The following is a 16278-nucleotide window of genomic DNA, read 5'->3' as shown; positions in this document are numbered from 1 at the left end:
TTTTAATTTCTAATTGGATCATTGTGAATTACAGTTATTCATGATTGAGGTTCAGGAGTACAATGTTCCAACACCAATCACTTCACCAGTATCTACTTCCCTCCATCAATGTCCACAGTTTCCCTCCGGCCCCACTATATGGGGCAGGCACTTTTTTCTTTTTTCCCTTTTAAGCATTATAATTTACAATACTATTACTGAAAGGTTATCATGTATATCCCTTTACCCCCTTTCAAGCACCCAATTCTTGTCCAGAGTGATCACTTCCATCTATCACTGTCATGATGGTTGCTTCTCTGTTCTAATAACTCTTATCTCTTAATCCTCTAAGTAACACATTTCAACAGTCACTTTCAACTCAGAACCAACCATCTAGTAGAATTCCTTTCCCCAAACACAAGGTTGTCATTTATCACCTCTATTCTAAACCCTTTATCTGTATCATTTTTTTAAATTGTATATCCAAGTCTATTCATTACCAATATAAACAGCAGGCTAAATAAAACTACACAGAGATTACTTAAGTCTTTAAATATGTCAGAGATCATGCTGTTGTAATCTATACTGATAGTCATTTTTATTACAGAATAGGAAGTACTCCAGAAGGAGGAAAAGGGCTAAAAGAAAACACAACAATGACTAGGCAAGTAAACAGTTTCACTATTTCCTAATCAGGACAATGGGAACAATTATAAAACCTTAAGGCTGAAATGATTATACAATAAAATATTCCAAAGGTCTTTCTGTTAACCTGCTTTCTGTTAACCAAGTTTATAGAATCATCCCAATAGGAGAAATATGAATAAGGGGAATTTATTAGGAGGAGTCTATGACAGTGGTTGAAAGGTAATAGGATGATTCTGATTCTCCTTAAAAAAGAAGAAAAAGGAAGGACACGCTGTGTTTCATTCCTTATTTATCCTTAAATCAAACACCTTAACAAATCAAGTATTATGGTATACATGGTGTATATGTATCAAACAACTGAAAATGCCACAAAACCAAGTTTCTCATAGGAAATGCATGTTAAAGTTTCCTGTAGGTAGAATTAGGAATTAGCAAAAGAAGCATTACAACTGATTTTAATAATAACAAGCTCCAAGAATTCTCAAATCTTTAGACCTTATAAACTGCAATATACTAATATTGTTATGAATCCCTGAAACCAACATATAGCAAGATACCAGGTTAGACAGATGGGGAATAACTAATGCCCAAAGACCACAAAACTGAAAAGCAGGAGAACTGGTCCTAAAGAAGGCATCTTGCCAATGTTGGGAAGGGGGAATAGGTCAGGTAAGGACCGCTATGACAATGATATAAGATAGTGATCACCCTGGACAAGGACTGAGAACTGAAAGGAGGAAAAAAGATATGCATGATACCCTATCAGTGAAAGTATTACAAACCACTGTGCCTAAAAGGAAAAAAAGGAAAAAGTGCCTACCACAGAAGTAGGCCGGGACATAGGAGGGAAACTGGGGATACTGGTGGAAGAAAGTGGACACTGGTTAAAGAATTGGTGTTGGAACAATATATACCTTAAACCCAATCATGAATAACTGTAACCTTGTCATTCACAGTGACTAAATAAAAATATGTAATACAGAACACACACACACACAGATACCAAAGATAGAAAAGGGACCACTGTGGCAATGGTGGTTGGAAGGGACCACTCTGGAGATATGTGCTGAAAGTGAGATAAGGACCAAACATGATGGTCTCTCATATCTATATTGCAAGCCATTCTGCCCAAAGAGTGTGTCGGGGGTGGGGTGCCTGACATAGAGGCAGGCTGGGAGGTGTGGGGGCAGACAGGGGGAGGGATACTGGGGATATTGGTGGTGGGAAATGTACATTAGTGGAGGGGTGGGTGTTGGATCATTGTATGACAAACCCATAATGAAAGCTTTGTAACCATATCTCATAGTGATTCGATTAGAAAAAAAAAAAAAGATGCTAAGCTGGTCTCACATGCTGGGGGAAAAGGTCGCTGGTATAGAGAAGGGACCACTAAGTAAACGATGCTTGGAGGGCTCTTGGGATGAGAGATGTATGCTGAAAATAGACTATGGACCAAACATGATGGCCACTTAGTATCTGTACTGCAAACCATAACACCCAAAAGGAGAGAGAGAGTAAAAAGGAATGTGCCTGGCACAGAGGCAGGAGGAGCTAAGGTGGGGGTGGCAGGAGGGATAATGGGAACATGGGTGGTGGAGAATGGGCACTGTTGGAAGGATGGGTACTCGATTATTGCATGACTGAAATGTAATCATGAAAGTTTGTAAATCTGTAACTGTATCTTACGGTGATTCATTAAAAAAACCCATAAATATAAAGATGCTAGGTTGCATCCAAATCAATAAATAGTAGGGGCCTGAGCAATAAATAGTACAGTGGGCAGTGTGCTTGCTTTGCATACAATCGACCTGGGGTTCAATCCTCAGCATCTATATGGTTCCGCCAGGAGTAATTCCTGAGTGCAGGGTCAGATTAACCTTTGAGCATTACCTGGTGTGGCCAAAAAAAAAAAAACCCATAGTAAAATATTGTCATTTTACAACGTGATTATATAGTAAAACATATACTTATAAAAACTTACCTTAAAAAGTGTTACAGTGATTTCAATGTTTTCAGGAACAGGCCATACTACAACACCCCGGTATGGATTTTTTATTCCAGGTTGCCAGCTATGAGCCTACCAAATAAAAATAATGGTTTCAATATGAAATATAGGAAATGCAATGTTAATAATTCACAATAATATATTGATCCCAATTAACTATCTATTAAGTCTATAATCTCCCTGAGATAAAAATACTCAAATAAAATTTTAAATTAAACTTTCAAGCATTTAATTTGGGTCTGAATAGTTCCATCTCATGATAACTATAGACAACTCCTTGCAAACCTTCACCACTTTTCCTGCCCCAATCCACACACACAAATAAAAGAAAATGCAAATAATAATAATAATAATAATAATAATAGAGACCAAAAATTCCTTTTAAAAAAATTTAGGCTAGTATGTCTTCCTATTTTTCATTAAAACTTTACTAGGAAAAAATTCAATCCTTTTTGCCATCTATTAAAGGCAAATTTATTAGTTAAAAGAAAAAAACTAATTTTATACTTTGTATTTAAATTTATTTCCCAGTAACTATGGTGTTTATTTGGAACTTATCTAAAACTAAAAAAGAATGGAATGTGATTTTTTTCATTGATATTTCTATTATTTATACTCTCCATTGCATCTTCATCCCCTATGTAACCTTACTTATATGTAACCTTATCAATATCCACTGGTTTGTCTTTTTATTTGTTTTGTCTGTACATGAACTGTATAGCCACATATTCTATAGCAGTTGCAATTATCCTATGCCAATCTTTTTGCTTCTGACTTACCCACTTGCTATAATTTCCCAAAGTTCCTCCATTCTGTTGTTATAGTAATCGTCAACCTTTCTACAACTGAATAGTATTCCACTGTAGAAATATACCACATCTTCACTCAATCATCTATCATTGAGAACCTCTAATGCTTCCCTATTTTAGCCACCACACGTAACACTGCAATGAACAATGGGATAGATGTAAGTTTTTGTGTTAATGCTTTCATATTCTTTGGATAGACACCCTAAAACAGGATTGCCAAATCACATAGTATTTGCTTCTTAAGAAAGCTTGAGAATGTTTCCCAAAGTGGTTGCACTTATTTACATCTATACCAAGAGTAAAGGAGGACTCCTTTTTATCCACATCCTCTCCAGCACAGCACTTAAATTTTCTTGCTATTTTTGATGCAAATCATTTTCACAAGTGGTAAGTGGTCTTTCATCTAGGTTTCTATTTTCCTGATACGGAGTTATGATAAGCATTGTTTCCCATGCCTAACAGCCTCCGGTACATCATCTAGAAAAAATGTTTACTCAAGTCTTTTTTGTTACTGTTGTTGTGGGTGAGGCACTCCTAAGCAGTGCTCAGTGAGCCCAGGAGCCACTTCCAATTATACTTTCAGAAAGGTCTGATAGCTCAGTGTTGAGCCCTGTAATATTACGGCTACTTGGGACTAGCAATGCTGGGGAATAGGTAGGAGTGCCACCCAGCAGTACCCAGAGGCCACTAAGGATATATGCAGCAGTACTAAAGAGTCATGTGGCACTAGTTATCAAGTTCAGAGCCTTTGCTTGCAAAGTACATGCTCCAACTATTCATATTTTTTTGCCCTTTTTCTTTTGATAATTTTTGGTTTGGTATTTATGTTATTAAATTGTATGAGTTTTTTTACACACCTTGAATATAAATTCATTATATAGTTAATATTTCTAGCATATAATTTTCCTTGTAAATCTTAAATACCAATTTTCTCTGAAGAACTCACCCCAGATTTGAGAGTCATCAGTATACTTCCTGTTGGTGAAATTTCCAATTTCAAAGCCAAAAGAACATGGTTTTCCCAGACACCTAAACTAATCTTTGTTTCTATGCACAGCAGATGATGCACATGCCATAAGGATAATGATAAAAGCTAATATGTGTGCATGTTTTCTATGTGTCAGCAATGTTTAGAAAATGTTTAGAACTTATTTATGCATTGCATATGCACATGAACCTTATGAGTACCTATTATTCATTCAATCACTCAACTCACTCAACTGATAGGTACTATCTGCTAAGGTTTATCAAGGCACTGTAGCAAAAAAGAAAACTACTTTAGTGAAGTTTACAGAATAGTAGGAAGATAAAGATGAAACATTTTAACCAAATTTTCAGTATGTTAGGTGTAGGCAAGTGGTATGGAATAAAATATAATTAGAGAAGACAGATTGGGAGCTATGGTGAAAGAAGGCAATAGGTAATAATGCTTAATAGGGTAGTCAGAGTATCTGTGAGAAGGTAGCACTTGAAAACTGCCTGAAAGTGGCAAAGAAATTAGATGTATAAATGGCTGTGAAGAGGTTTAGAATGAGATGAAACTGCCTCAGATAACAAAAATAAGGAAAACGATGGGCTCAATCATATACAGCTCTAGTTCATGAAGACTTTGTTTGGGGCACACCTGGCTGCACCCAGGGCTTACACCTGGCTCTGTGTTCAGTGATTACTCGAGTGGGGTTAGGGGATGATATGCGATGTCAGGAATTGAACCCATGCAAGGCAAACTCCTTATCCCCTATATTATCTCTCTAGACCCTTCTAGATGACAAAAATATTTTTTATGCAATATGTCTTAGATAAGAAGCCATTGGAGAGTTTCAAGCAAAGGAATAATAATCTAACTTATGTTTTTATAGGCTAAATTCTGCTAATGTACTAAGAATACGCTCCACTCTTAAGAGAAAATGGGAATTCAGTGGAGAGCTGATGCTGACATGATTTAGGAAGTACAAAAATGTAGTACAAAATAGTCATTCTCAGAGCAGAAGTGAGAGTTCAACAGGTTGAACACAAGCTTTCCATTGAGGAGGCCTGGGTTTGATCTTGGGCACTGCATGGTCATCTAAGCACTGCTGGGGTTCACCCCAAATAGAGAGGCTAGAGTAGTCTGAGCACCACTGGATATGGCCCCAAAACACAAATAAAAAGGCAAAGAGATAGTATATAAAGTTCAGCATATGTCTTGCATGTGGCTGACACCAATTTGACCCCTGGCACAGCTTGTAAGCCTGGAGGCTCAGTGAACACTGCCAGCTATTGTCCTGGATGCTCCGGAGCACAGCCAAGATGACCAGGTAACCCCTGGGACCTTAGAGCCTGAGTAGCAGTGCTTCCTTGGGCCCTCACATTGAACTGATAGTTAAACAAAGGGATAAGTGACTCCTAAGTACTACCTGCCCTCTCCCCCCGCCGGCAGAGTAGATGCCTGGCATTTGCGAGGGGCTGAATTTGACTCCTGGTATAATCAGATCCGTGAGCACCACCATAATTGGTTCCTAGGTCCTTTGGACATTATTGGAGAATCCTATTTAAAAATCAACAAAAAGAGGGTTCAAGCAAACAAACCAAAAAGGGCTGGGGTAAATGTCTTGCCTAAGGGGGTGGGGTATATTTCCCTCTAAGGTTGGTTGCCTTCTATTTGACGAAACTTAATTCAGCCAAGTGTCAAACTGGGTAAAAACAAATTTGTAGTGCAAAACACAGTGGGCTGATTTTTTTCAAATTAAAATTACTCGGGGCTTGGAACTAAATTTTAGCTTTAGAGCATTTTTCTTTCACATCTGAGGGCTTGAGTTTAATCCCCAAAAACTCCACAAAATTCCATTTTTATTGAGATATTTATTTAGGGGTTACATTTGCTGGTGCCTGGGGGACCACCTGATTAAGTGCTAGACGGTTACTCCCCAAGGTGGTCAAGATATCCTATGGTGCCAGGACTTGGACCCAGCACCCTTCAGCCAGGCAAGCATGCACTTCAGCCCTCAGAGCCCTCTCCCCAGCCATTCCAGAAATACCCTTACATTTTCAAGATACGTCAAGATTTGCTGTTAGATTGTATTTGAGAAAGAAAGTAATCGTTGAAGGCTTATAGTCTTCAGTTAGAAGGAATTACTATAAACAGATTGAGGCAAGATTATAGGAGGAATGGATCTGAAAGATATTTAGTTCAAATGCATCAACATTAAATCTGAGGTGTCCTTAATATTCAACTGCATATATTCATTAAAACGGGCAGCTGAATACGTGCCCAGAGTTTCAAATTTGAGGATCACCAGTATGCAGATGAGGCTTAAAATCTTAAGAGACACTGGAATGATCACAAGGCAGGGAGTACAAACAGAGAATATAAAGATTCAAAACTAAATCTTAAGAGTACAACAAATCCAGGTGTGTGGACTGAGGTGGCAAGCTTACTCCCATCCCATAGTCTGAAATCCGGCCCCCCACCCAAAGGGAAGCCTGACCCCCAGCATCTCATCCCTGGAACCACCACCCTTTATGGCATCCCTTTAAAATCTCTAACCCCAAACAAAACTGCATAGATGCGCTAGTTACTTCATCTATATCCTATATTAGAGGTACTAGTTAACCCAGAACTCACATTTCTTTACCTCTCCATAACTCACGGAAACACACAAAGACAACCCAACTGTAGGAGCCAAAACATACAATAATACATAGGGGAAAACTACAAAATGCAAAGGTCACAATGGTAAAACAAAGCAGACACTCACCAAACTTACTGAGTAAAGTTGCTAGACAGATAAGGAATTTAGAATGGAACTGTTAAGGATGCATAAAGGAGCTTAAAGAAGCAATAGAACACACTATTGATAAAATACAAGAGGATATGAGAGCAGAAATGAGGAAAATGCAAATGAAAATACAAGCAAAAATGACAGACATAATAAAAACCTTGGTAGGTGAAATAAAAAACTCACTGGAAAGTCTCAGCAGCTGCTGAGGACAAAATCAGTGAGCTCCAAGATGAAGTGTAGAGAATCTCCAGGCTACAGCAGAAGATGAAAGAGCCTCAAAATAAACCAATAGATATAAAGAGAAAATTGGGATGGAGCCAAGAGGAATAATGGAAGAATTATTGGAGTCCCAGAGGAACAGGAAGAAAACCCTGATGAAGAAGCAACTGTCAAAGACATAAATGCTGAAATGTTCCCAGAGCAGAAGAGCACATAACACATATTCAGGAGGCCCAAAGGGTACCAGCTAAAAGAAATCCAAATAAAAATACTCCATGACATATCCTTATCAGAATGACAAAAACCATAGACAGATAAAATTCTGAAAGCACGATCAAAGAAGGGAACTGCTTATAAAGCAGCATTCTTAAGATTTACAGAAGACTTATCTGACAAAGACAGGGCCTGAAGACAGTTGGGGATGTAGTGAAAAACTCAATGAAATGAATGCCTCACAAAGAATACACTCCCCCAGCTAGACTCTCATTCACAGCTTCACAGACACACAACTCAGGAACTTGTAGGAAAATTTAAATGGGCTACTTTAAGACTAGACAAACAAACACACAAACTGCTATAAAAATATGGGACAAAACCCCATAACAATAATCTCTCTCAATGTCAATGGGCTAAACACACCAATTAAAAGACACAGACTGACAGGATCAACCTTGTGCTGCCTGCAAAAACACATCTGAACAGTCAGAACAAACACAGAATCAAAGTCAAAGGTAGGAAAACAATCCTACAAAAAATCTGGGTGGCCATACTAGTGTCATACCACATAGATTTCAGACTGAAGAAGGTTACAAGAGACAGTAAAGGTCATTTCTTAATGATCAAAGGATCTGTGTATCAGGAAGAATTCACACTCCTAAATGTATATGCACTTAATAAGGGACCAGCAAAATACTGAAAACAATTGTTCATGGACCTGAAGAAAGACATTGATAGCAACAAAGTAACAGTTGGAGATTTCAAAACCACCTTATCACCTCTTAATAGATCAACCAGACTCAAGCCCAGTAAGGACTTGACTTCTCAGATACTTTATCTGAGGGAAGAAATGGAAGAAAGGAGGGAAGAAATGGAAGAAAGGGGTTGTGTGTGTGTGTGTGTGTGTGTTTACAAGCGTGTGTCAGTGTGTGTCTGTGTGTGTTTGTGTGTGTCTGTGCACATGTATGGATAGGACATTTCATCCTCAAAAAGCTGAATACACATTCTTCTCAAGTGTGCATGGGACATTCTCCAAGATAGACCACATGTTGGGCCACAAAATATACCTCCATAAAATTAAGAGCACAGAAATTCTAACAATGATCGTTTCAGGCCATGATATACTAGAAATAAAAGGGAATTATACACAGAAACAGAAATCCAAATCAAACACCTGGAAATAAAACAGCTCACTATTGAACAGTCAGTGACTTAGAGAGGAAATCAAAGAGGAAATAAAAAGATTCCTGGAAACAAACGAGAATGAAGACACGAGTTACAGAACTTATGGGACACAGCAAAAGCTGTGTTAAGAGGAAAGTTTGTAGCTGTACAAGCATTCCTCAGGAAGGGACAGCAAGCCCACATAAGTTACTTAGAGCAGAAATTAACAACATGGAAGCTCAAAAACCGTTCAAAAGATCAATGAAAGCAAGAGCTGGTTCTTTGAGAAAATAAACAGGATCGATTATACCACTAGCAAGACTCACAAAGAAAGAAAGGGAGAGAACAAAATAAATAAAATCAGAAATGTAAAGGGGACATCACAGCGGAAACTACAGAAATTCAAAAAATAATCAGAGATTACTTTAAGAATCTTTATGCCACAAAACCAGAGAAACATGAACAAATGAATACATTCTTTGACTCCTATAATTTCCCAAAGCTGACCCAAGAAGACTTGGAATACCTAAACAGACCTATCACTATCAAGGATATTGAAATAGTAATCAAAAGACTCCCAAAAAACAAAGACCCTGGCCCAGATGGATTCATTAGCGAATTATTCCAAACCTTTAAAGAGGACCTACTCCCAAACCTGTTCAAGTTTTTCAAAAAAATTGAAGAATTAGAAACACTTCCAGTTTCTGTGAGGCAAAAGCCACCCTAATACCAAAAGCAGACAGAGACATCACAAAAAAAAAAAAATTTAGGCCAATATCCCTGATGAACACAGATGTAAAGATTTGCAACAAAATACTAGCAAACAGAATCCAACGACTCACCATCAAAAAGATCATACACCATGACCAAGTAAGATTCACCGCAGAGATGCAAGGATGGTTCAACACTTACAAGTCAATCACATAATACACCATATCAATAAAAAGAAAGAAAAAAACTATATGATCAAGAGATGCAGAAAAGGCATTTGACGAGATCCAGCATCCATTTATGATAAAAACTCTCAACAAAATGGGAGTTGAAGGAACTTTTCTCAATAAAGCCATCTACCACAAGCTCACAGTAAGCAATATTCTCAAAGGGGAAAAAGTAAGAACCTTCACTCTATGATAGGAGACAAGACAAGGTTGCTAATTCTCACCACTTCTATTTGATATAGTACTGGAAGTACCTGTCACAGCAGTTAGGCAAGAAAAAGATATTAAGGAAAGGAAGAAGTCAAGCTATCAGTATTTGCAGATGACATGATACAATATTCAGAAAATACTAAAGTGTAGGATAACATAGCCTCAGGTAGTTTAGGTTTATTGTGTTACTCCTGTCACAGTGCTCCCATTCCTCTGTGTTTATCTGTAGCTTCTTTCTTAGTGTTCTGTTGACTTCTAAATATTGTTTTTCTCTTCTCCTTGAGTTCTTTGCATAGTTTATTCAAAGCAATGTCCTTTTTGTATGGACACAGGAAGAACTTAGCAAATGCTATGCTTTTGTAACCTGGGAGTCATTTGACTCTACATGATATTTTCCTCCTGGGCATCTGTTCTCTGGACCTAAGCCTCAGCTGCCCTTACTTCCTAGCACCCCCAATGAGGGAAGAGACGGACCCAGGGCAAGCGGTGAGTTGTTTGCTACCCTGGCATTGAGATGGGCCTGGCCAAAGTGCCTAATGCTTAACTATAAGTTAAGAGCTTGGTCATGGATAAATGCTGTCATGATCCAGTGATAACTAGATTCGGACCCTGCTAAGGTTAGGAATGATTAATCTGGCCTGAGTGCTGGAGTCTGAGTCTGTGACAAGATGTTGCCAGGAGAGCTGCCTTGCAAGCCTCAATGTATCTCTTGCTATGTCCATACAAAAATAACTAGTGTTCAGATGTGAATAAGTTCTTGGACTGAGGAAAGGAGAAAAACTTTAAGAGGTATTTTACCTGCTGGCAGTCAGGAAGAGCTTTGGAATGCCTGGCCCTCAGGAAGGGCTTTCTTATGTTGATTTTGCTACCTGGCTGTGTGTAGAGAGCAAGGTGAGGAGAGAGAAGTAGGGGGAGAGACAGTGAAGGGGGAGAATCCACGCTGCAGTAGACCCAGAGAGAGGACGGAGCCAGGAGTGCGGGAGGGTGGAAGATTGAATAAACGGTAACCAATCAGCAACCAGCTTGGCCTTCTTCCTTCCATTGCCTGCCCTTGAGCAACAGCCACACACAGCGGTTCCAGAGCACCCAACGCAGGCGGTGAGACAGAGCCGCCCAGAGAGCCTGCGAGTGCACACGCCCGTAGGCGTGTTTAGTTTTTTACACTAAAGACTCTACAAAAAAGCTCCTAGAAACAAGAGGGTTGTAGAGTAAAGTGGCAGATCACAATATCAATACCCAAAAGTCCATGGCTTTCCTATATACAAATAATGAAAGATATATATTTTTAAAATCCTGTTCACAATATTGCCTCAAAAAATCGGGGCTGGAGCAATAGCACAGTGGGTAGGGCGTTTGCCTTGCATGCGGTCAAAATAAATTAAAGACCTCAATCAGACCTTAATCCATAAGGTACATGGAGGAAAATGTAGGCAGAACCCCCCATGACATTGAAGCTAAGGGCATCTTTAAGGATAAAACACCACCGATCAAGCAAGTGAAAACAAAGATAAATAAATGGGACTACATTAAATAAAGAAGTTTCTGCACCTCAAAAGAAAAAGTGACCAAAATACAGAGAGCCCACAGAATGGGAAAAATTATTTACCCAGTACTCATCAGATAAGGGGTTAATATCCAAGATATACAAGATACTGGTAGAAATTTACAAGGAAAAAACTTCCAACCCCATCAAAAAATGGAGAGAAGAAATGAACAGAAGCTTCCTCAAAAAACAAATACAAATGGCCAAAAGGCACATTACGCTCTACTTTGCTAATCATCAGGGAGATGCAAATGAAAACAACAATGAGATATCTTACACCACAGAGACTGGCAAACATCAAAAGAGAACAAGAACAACCAGTGCTGGTATGTATGCAGGGAGAAAGAGACTCTCCTTTATTGCTGAACAAATGGTCCAGCCTTTTTGGAAAACAATATGGATATTCCTCAAAAAACTAGAAATTGCGAGCTTTCATATGACCTGAGAATACCACTTCTAGTAGTATATTCCGGATATATATGTGCAAAAAAACACAGTAGAAATTACATCTGCACTTGTATGTTTATTGCAGCACTGCTCACAATGGCCAGAATCTGGAAATAACCCAAGTGCCTGAGAACAGAGGACTGGTTGAAGAAACAATGGTACATCTACACAATGACATACTATTCAGCTGTTAGAAAAGATGAAAAAACATGAAAAAAGTCATGAAATTTGATATAAGTGGATGGACCTGGAGAGTAAGTGAAACGAGTGAGAGAGACAGATATATGCATCTGTCCAAACATGGATAAAATGGATGGCGTTTCAGTATCTGTATTGCAAATTATAATGCCCAAAAGTAGAGAGACAGTATGAAGGAAAGTGCCTGCCACAGAAGGTGGGGTGGGGTAGGTGTTTGCCTTTCACACGGCCAACCCAGGTTCGATTCCTCCGCCGTCCCTCTCAAAGAGCCCAGCAAGCAACCGAGAATATTCTGTCCACACGGCAGAGCCTGGCAAGCTACCCATGGCGTATTCTATATGCCAAAAACAGTAACAAGAAGTCTCACAACGACAGTGCCACAGTGCTACATATACCAATATATCTAGGATTAACATGTCACATATAAAGATATCTTAGAACTGTTAATAGTATTGCAAAAAGGCCATACAAATATTCTAACAGATATCCCCTCTTGATATCCTAATAGTATAAAAGTTTTTCCTCAACCACGGAACAAGGAATCTAAGGTAACAATACCACTAAAATGTGGGTGAGGACTTTAAAGATCTTGCAACTATCTCAGTGAATTTAAATATCTAATTTAAAAAGTTGATTTAAGGCAACAGACTGTCATTATTTCTCTGATCAATCATAACTGCTCTGCTTCTTACTGTCATATTTATACTGAAATACAATTCATTTAATCATATTCCAATAAATTGAACTTGACAAAATCTGCTTTAATACCATGACTCAAGGAGTTTACTGTTAACTTTATGAATTATCATGATTTTGTCAATAACACAAAGATTCAGTAATGAACACTTTGTATATTTAAACATATAGACATAAGCAAAGAAACTGAACAATAAACCAAAAACCAATCTTTAAATTAAAGAAGACAACTGCCTTTTATTACTATACTAATTTGGCACTTGCCTGGGTATCAGTTTTACATTCTGCCAACATAAAAAGTAAATTGATATATTCCCAGTTGTAGCCAAAGAATAACCTATTCAGATGACAAACTTCCCCAAAATATGGTAAAAAGTAAAAATGAAGATATTTTCAACCGATGTGATTTCAATGCAACTTAGAAGCAAACAATATATCAAAAGGAAAAAATATAAGAAAACAGGTAAGTCTTTCAAAAAGAAAGGTGGTAAAGGAACAGAGAGATAACTAAAATAGGCGGAGTGTATCTGTTGGGCTTACCGGAATGTAGAGGCATAGGTTTGATTCCCAGCACCGCATGATTCCCTGACTACAGAACTGAGTCAAGAGCCCTGAGCACTGCTGGTTTCCCCCCAAATAAGACAAAACAAAACAAAACTGAAAAAATGGTTTTTGCCTCTGATTTAATGTAACTGATAGTTACTTTAGGTACTGAAATAATGCCTTTTTAAATCAATGAAACAGTACTGAGAATCCATAAGATAAACTCATATATATGAGCAGTTAACTTATGACGAAGGAGCTAAGTGCATGAAGTGGAGCAAGGAGTCTTCAACAAATGGTGCTTGAAAAATTAGATAATCACATGCAAAAAATAAAATCCAACCTTTACTCAAATGGTACACAAATGTTAATTCAAAATGGGTTAAAGACCTTGAGATTAGACCCATTTCTTCTTTTTATGAATTTATTTTATGAATGTACACTTACATTCATAAAATGTACTGAGAAAAACATAAGCAGAATTATTTAAGATCTTGATCTGAGAGAAGTCTCCGGTGATACAACCTCACTGGCAAAGAAAAGAAAAAAAAAGCAGAAATAAACATATGGCCCAACATCAAACAAAAAAAAGCTGCAGTACTGCAAAAGATATAAAGCGTAAGATAATAATAAAAAAAACTCATTGATTGTGAAAAAATATTCGCACATCATACATCAAAGAAATAATAACCAAGGTAGGTAAAATAATCTCTAAAATCAAGAACATAGAAACAATCTCACCCAAAAATGGAGACAGACCCAAAGATATAAGCAAAGGCACTTGCCTTGCACACTGCTGAGCTTGGCTCTATCCCCAACAAACTGAGGAGCAGCAGAATCCCTAAGCACACAGAGCCAGAAGACCTGTACACAGCCCTCCCCACAAAAATGAGAAGGAATGATCAGACAATTCTTCAAAGATGACATAAAAATGGCAAAGAGACACATGAAAAAAAATGTTTATCATCACAGATTACCAGAGAAACATAAAGCAACATGACAAAGAGAATGGCTTACTCCACAGAGAACGTTCTACATCAAAAAGACTGGAAACAGTAAGTGGGAATATGACAAAAAAAAAAACAACTTTCATTCACTATTGGTAAGACTGCTGTATGGTTCAGTCTCTTTGCAAAATTGTTTGGAGACTTTTCAAAACATTAAGAAGAGTTTCCCTGTGGTCCTGCAATTCTACTCCTGGATTTCTACCAGCAAAACACAAATATCAACTGCAGAGGGCATATTCACACCTATTTACACTGAAGCATAATTTAAGTAGGCATGTCTGGAAACAACCCAAGTACTCAATAGAAAATGAGTGGATATGCTCAGGATGGGAGATGCATGCCGAAAGTAGACCATAGACCGAACATGATGGCCATTCAACACTTGCATTGCAGACCACAACACCCTAAAGGAGAGAGACTAAAAGGGAATGTGGCTGTCACAGAGGCAGAGGGGGGAGGGCAGGGGTAGTGGAAGGGATGGAAGGGATACTGGGAACACTGGAGGTGGAGAATGGGCACTGTGGAATGGGCACTCAATCCTTATTCAACTGAAACGTAAGCACAAAAATTTGTAAGTCTGTAACTGTACCCCACGATGATTCATTTAAAAAAAAATTTTAATAAATAAAAGCACACACATAAAAAAAAAGAAAATGACTGGATAAAGAAATTCTAGAATAAATACACAATGGAATACTTCTCAACTATGAGAAAATAAAAAATCTTGCAGCTTGCAGCAACTTGAATGGAAATGCATACTAAAGTTTACAGCTTCATATAATGAGTAAATATAAATCTACAGTTTATAGACTTAGTCACATTAGTGAACATTAACAATATTCAGTGAAAACAAATCACATTCATCCACTGGGATGGAGATAATCAGATTTGTTATAGGTTATCAAAAGGCAATATATTCACATAATGAAATACTATTCATCAATAAATACTACCAACATACACAGCAGCATGAATAAATTTTTAAAAACTATTATGGGGAATGAAACAAATGACACGAAAAGTACACAATTCAATAGATATAAAATTTAAAGAGTCAAAACTAGTCTACAGTGACAGAAAATCAGAATAGTGGCTAGTTCTGAGAGTTAGAAATTGACTGAATGAGAACACAAAGGGAAACCTGATGAAAATAATTTATATAATGGTGATAGTGATAATTCTAGAGGTATATACTGATTAAAACTTACTAAAATGAAATTAGATATATCCATTACAATGGATATTTATTACTGATATACATTATATTTTTATTTAGCTCAATAAGACATTTTGAAAGAGACTCTAAAAATTAAAATCTCCCTGAGACCACTCCTGGGAATATATCCCGGAGAGGCAAAACGGTATAGTAGAGATGGCATATGTATTTCTATGTTCATTGCAGCACTGTTTACAATAGCCGGAATATGGAAAACACCAGAGTGCCCCAAAACAGATGACTGGTTAAAGAAACTCTGGTACATCTACACAATGGAATACTATGTAGCCGTCAGAAAACATGAAGTCATGAAATTTGCATATAAATGGATCAACATGGAAAGTATCATGTTGAGTGAAATGAGTCAGAAAGAAAGAGACAGACATAGAAAGATTGCACTCATACGTGGAATATAATTGAGAAGTACAAGTTGCCAACGATGCAACTTCTGGCAGATATCTCTCTGGACTTAGTTACTTAAATACTAAAATACAGAAACCCAAAACCGAGAGGCCTCTAAGTGTGGTCACTCGACCTCATACCTCTTCATCCTCGCAATGGAAAACAAATTATCTAATGCTTCCTTTTCAGCAGGTCTGACTTTAGGGGAGAGACTCTCCAAACAATAATAGTGAGTTTTGTTGAAATATTGTATGCAATCAAAGTGAAAGTAAAGTAA

The 16278-nt window shown here is 37.7% G+C and overlaps 1 protein-coding gene across 4 annotated transcripts in view; it reads right to left on the bottom strand.

The window, feature by feature from the left end:
• EHBP1 (EH domain binding protein 1) overlaps positions 1-16278 on the bottom strand; it is a 343876-nt gene that overhangs the window by 263382 nt on the left and 64216 nt on the right. For all 4 annotated transcript variants that reach the window (XM_055119915.1, XM_055119917.1, XM_055119916.1 and 1 more), the window contains exon 4: positions 2609-2704. In XM_055119915.1, coding sequence (XP_054975890.1) covers positions 2609-2704 — 96 coding nt within the window. The remainder of the gene's footprint in view (positions 1-2608; positions 2705-16278) is intronic.

The sequence above is a fragment of the Sorex araneus genome, chromosome X (assembly GCF_027595985.1).
Source record: "Sorex araneus isolate mSorAra2 chromosome X, mSorAra2.pri, whole genome shotgun sequence".
NCBI lineage: Eukaryota > Metazoa > Chordata > Mammalia > Eulipotyphla > Soricidae > Sorex > Sorex araneus.
The sequence above is the reverse complement of the archived record's forward strand: the minus strand, read 5'-3'. Positions and strand labels throughout refer to the sequence as shown.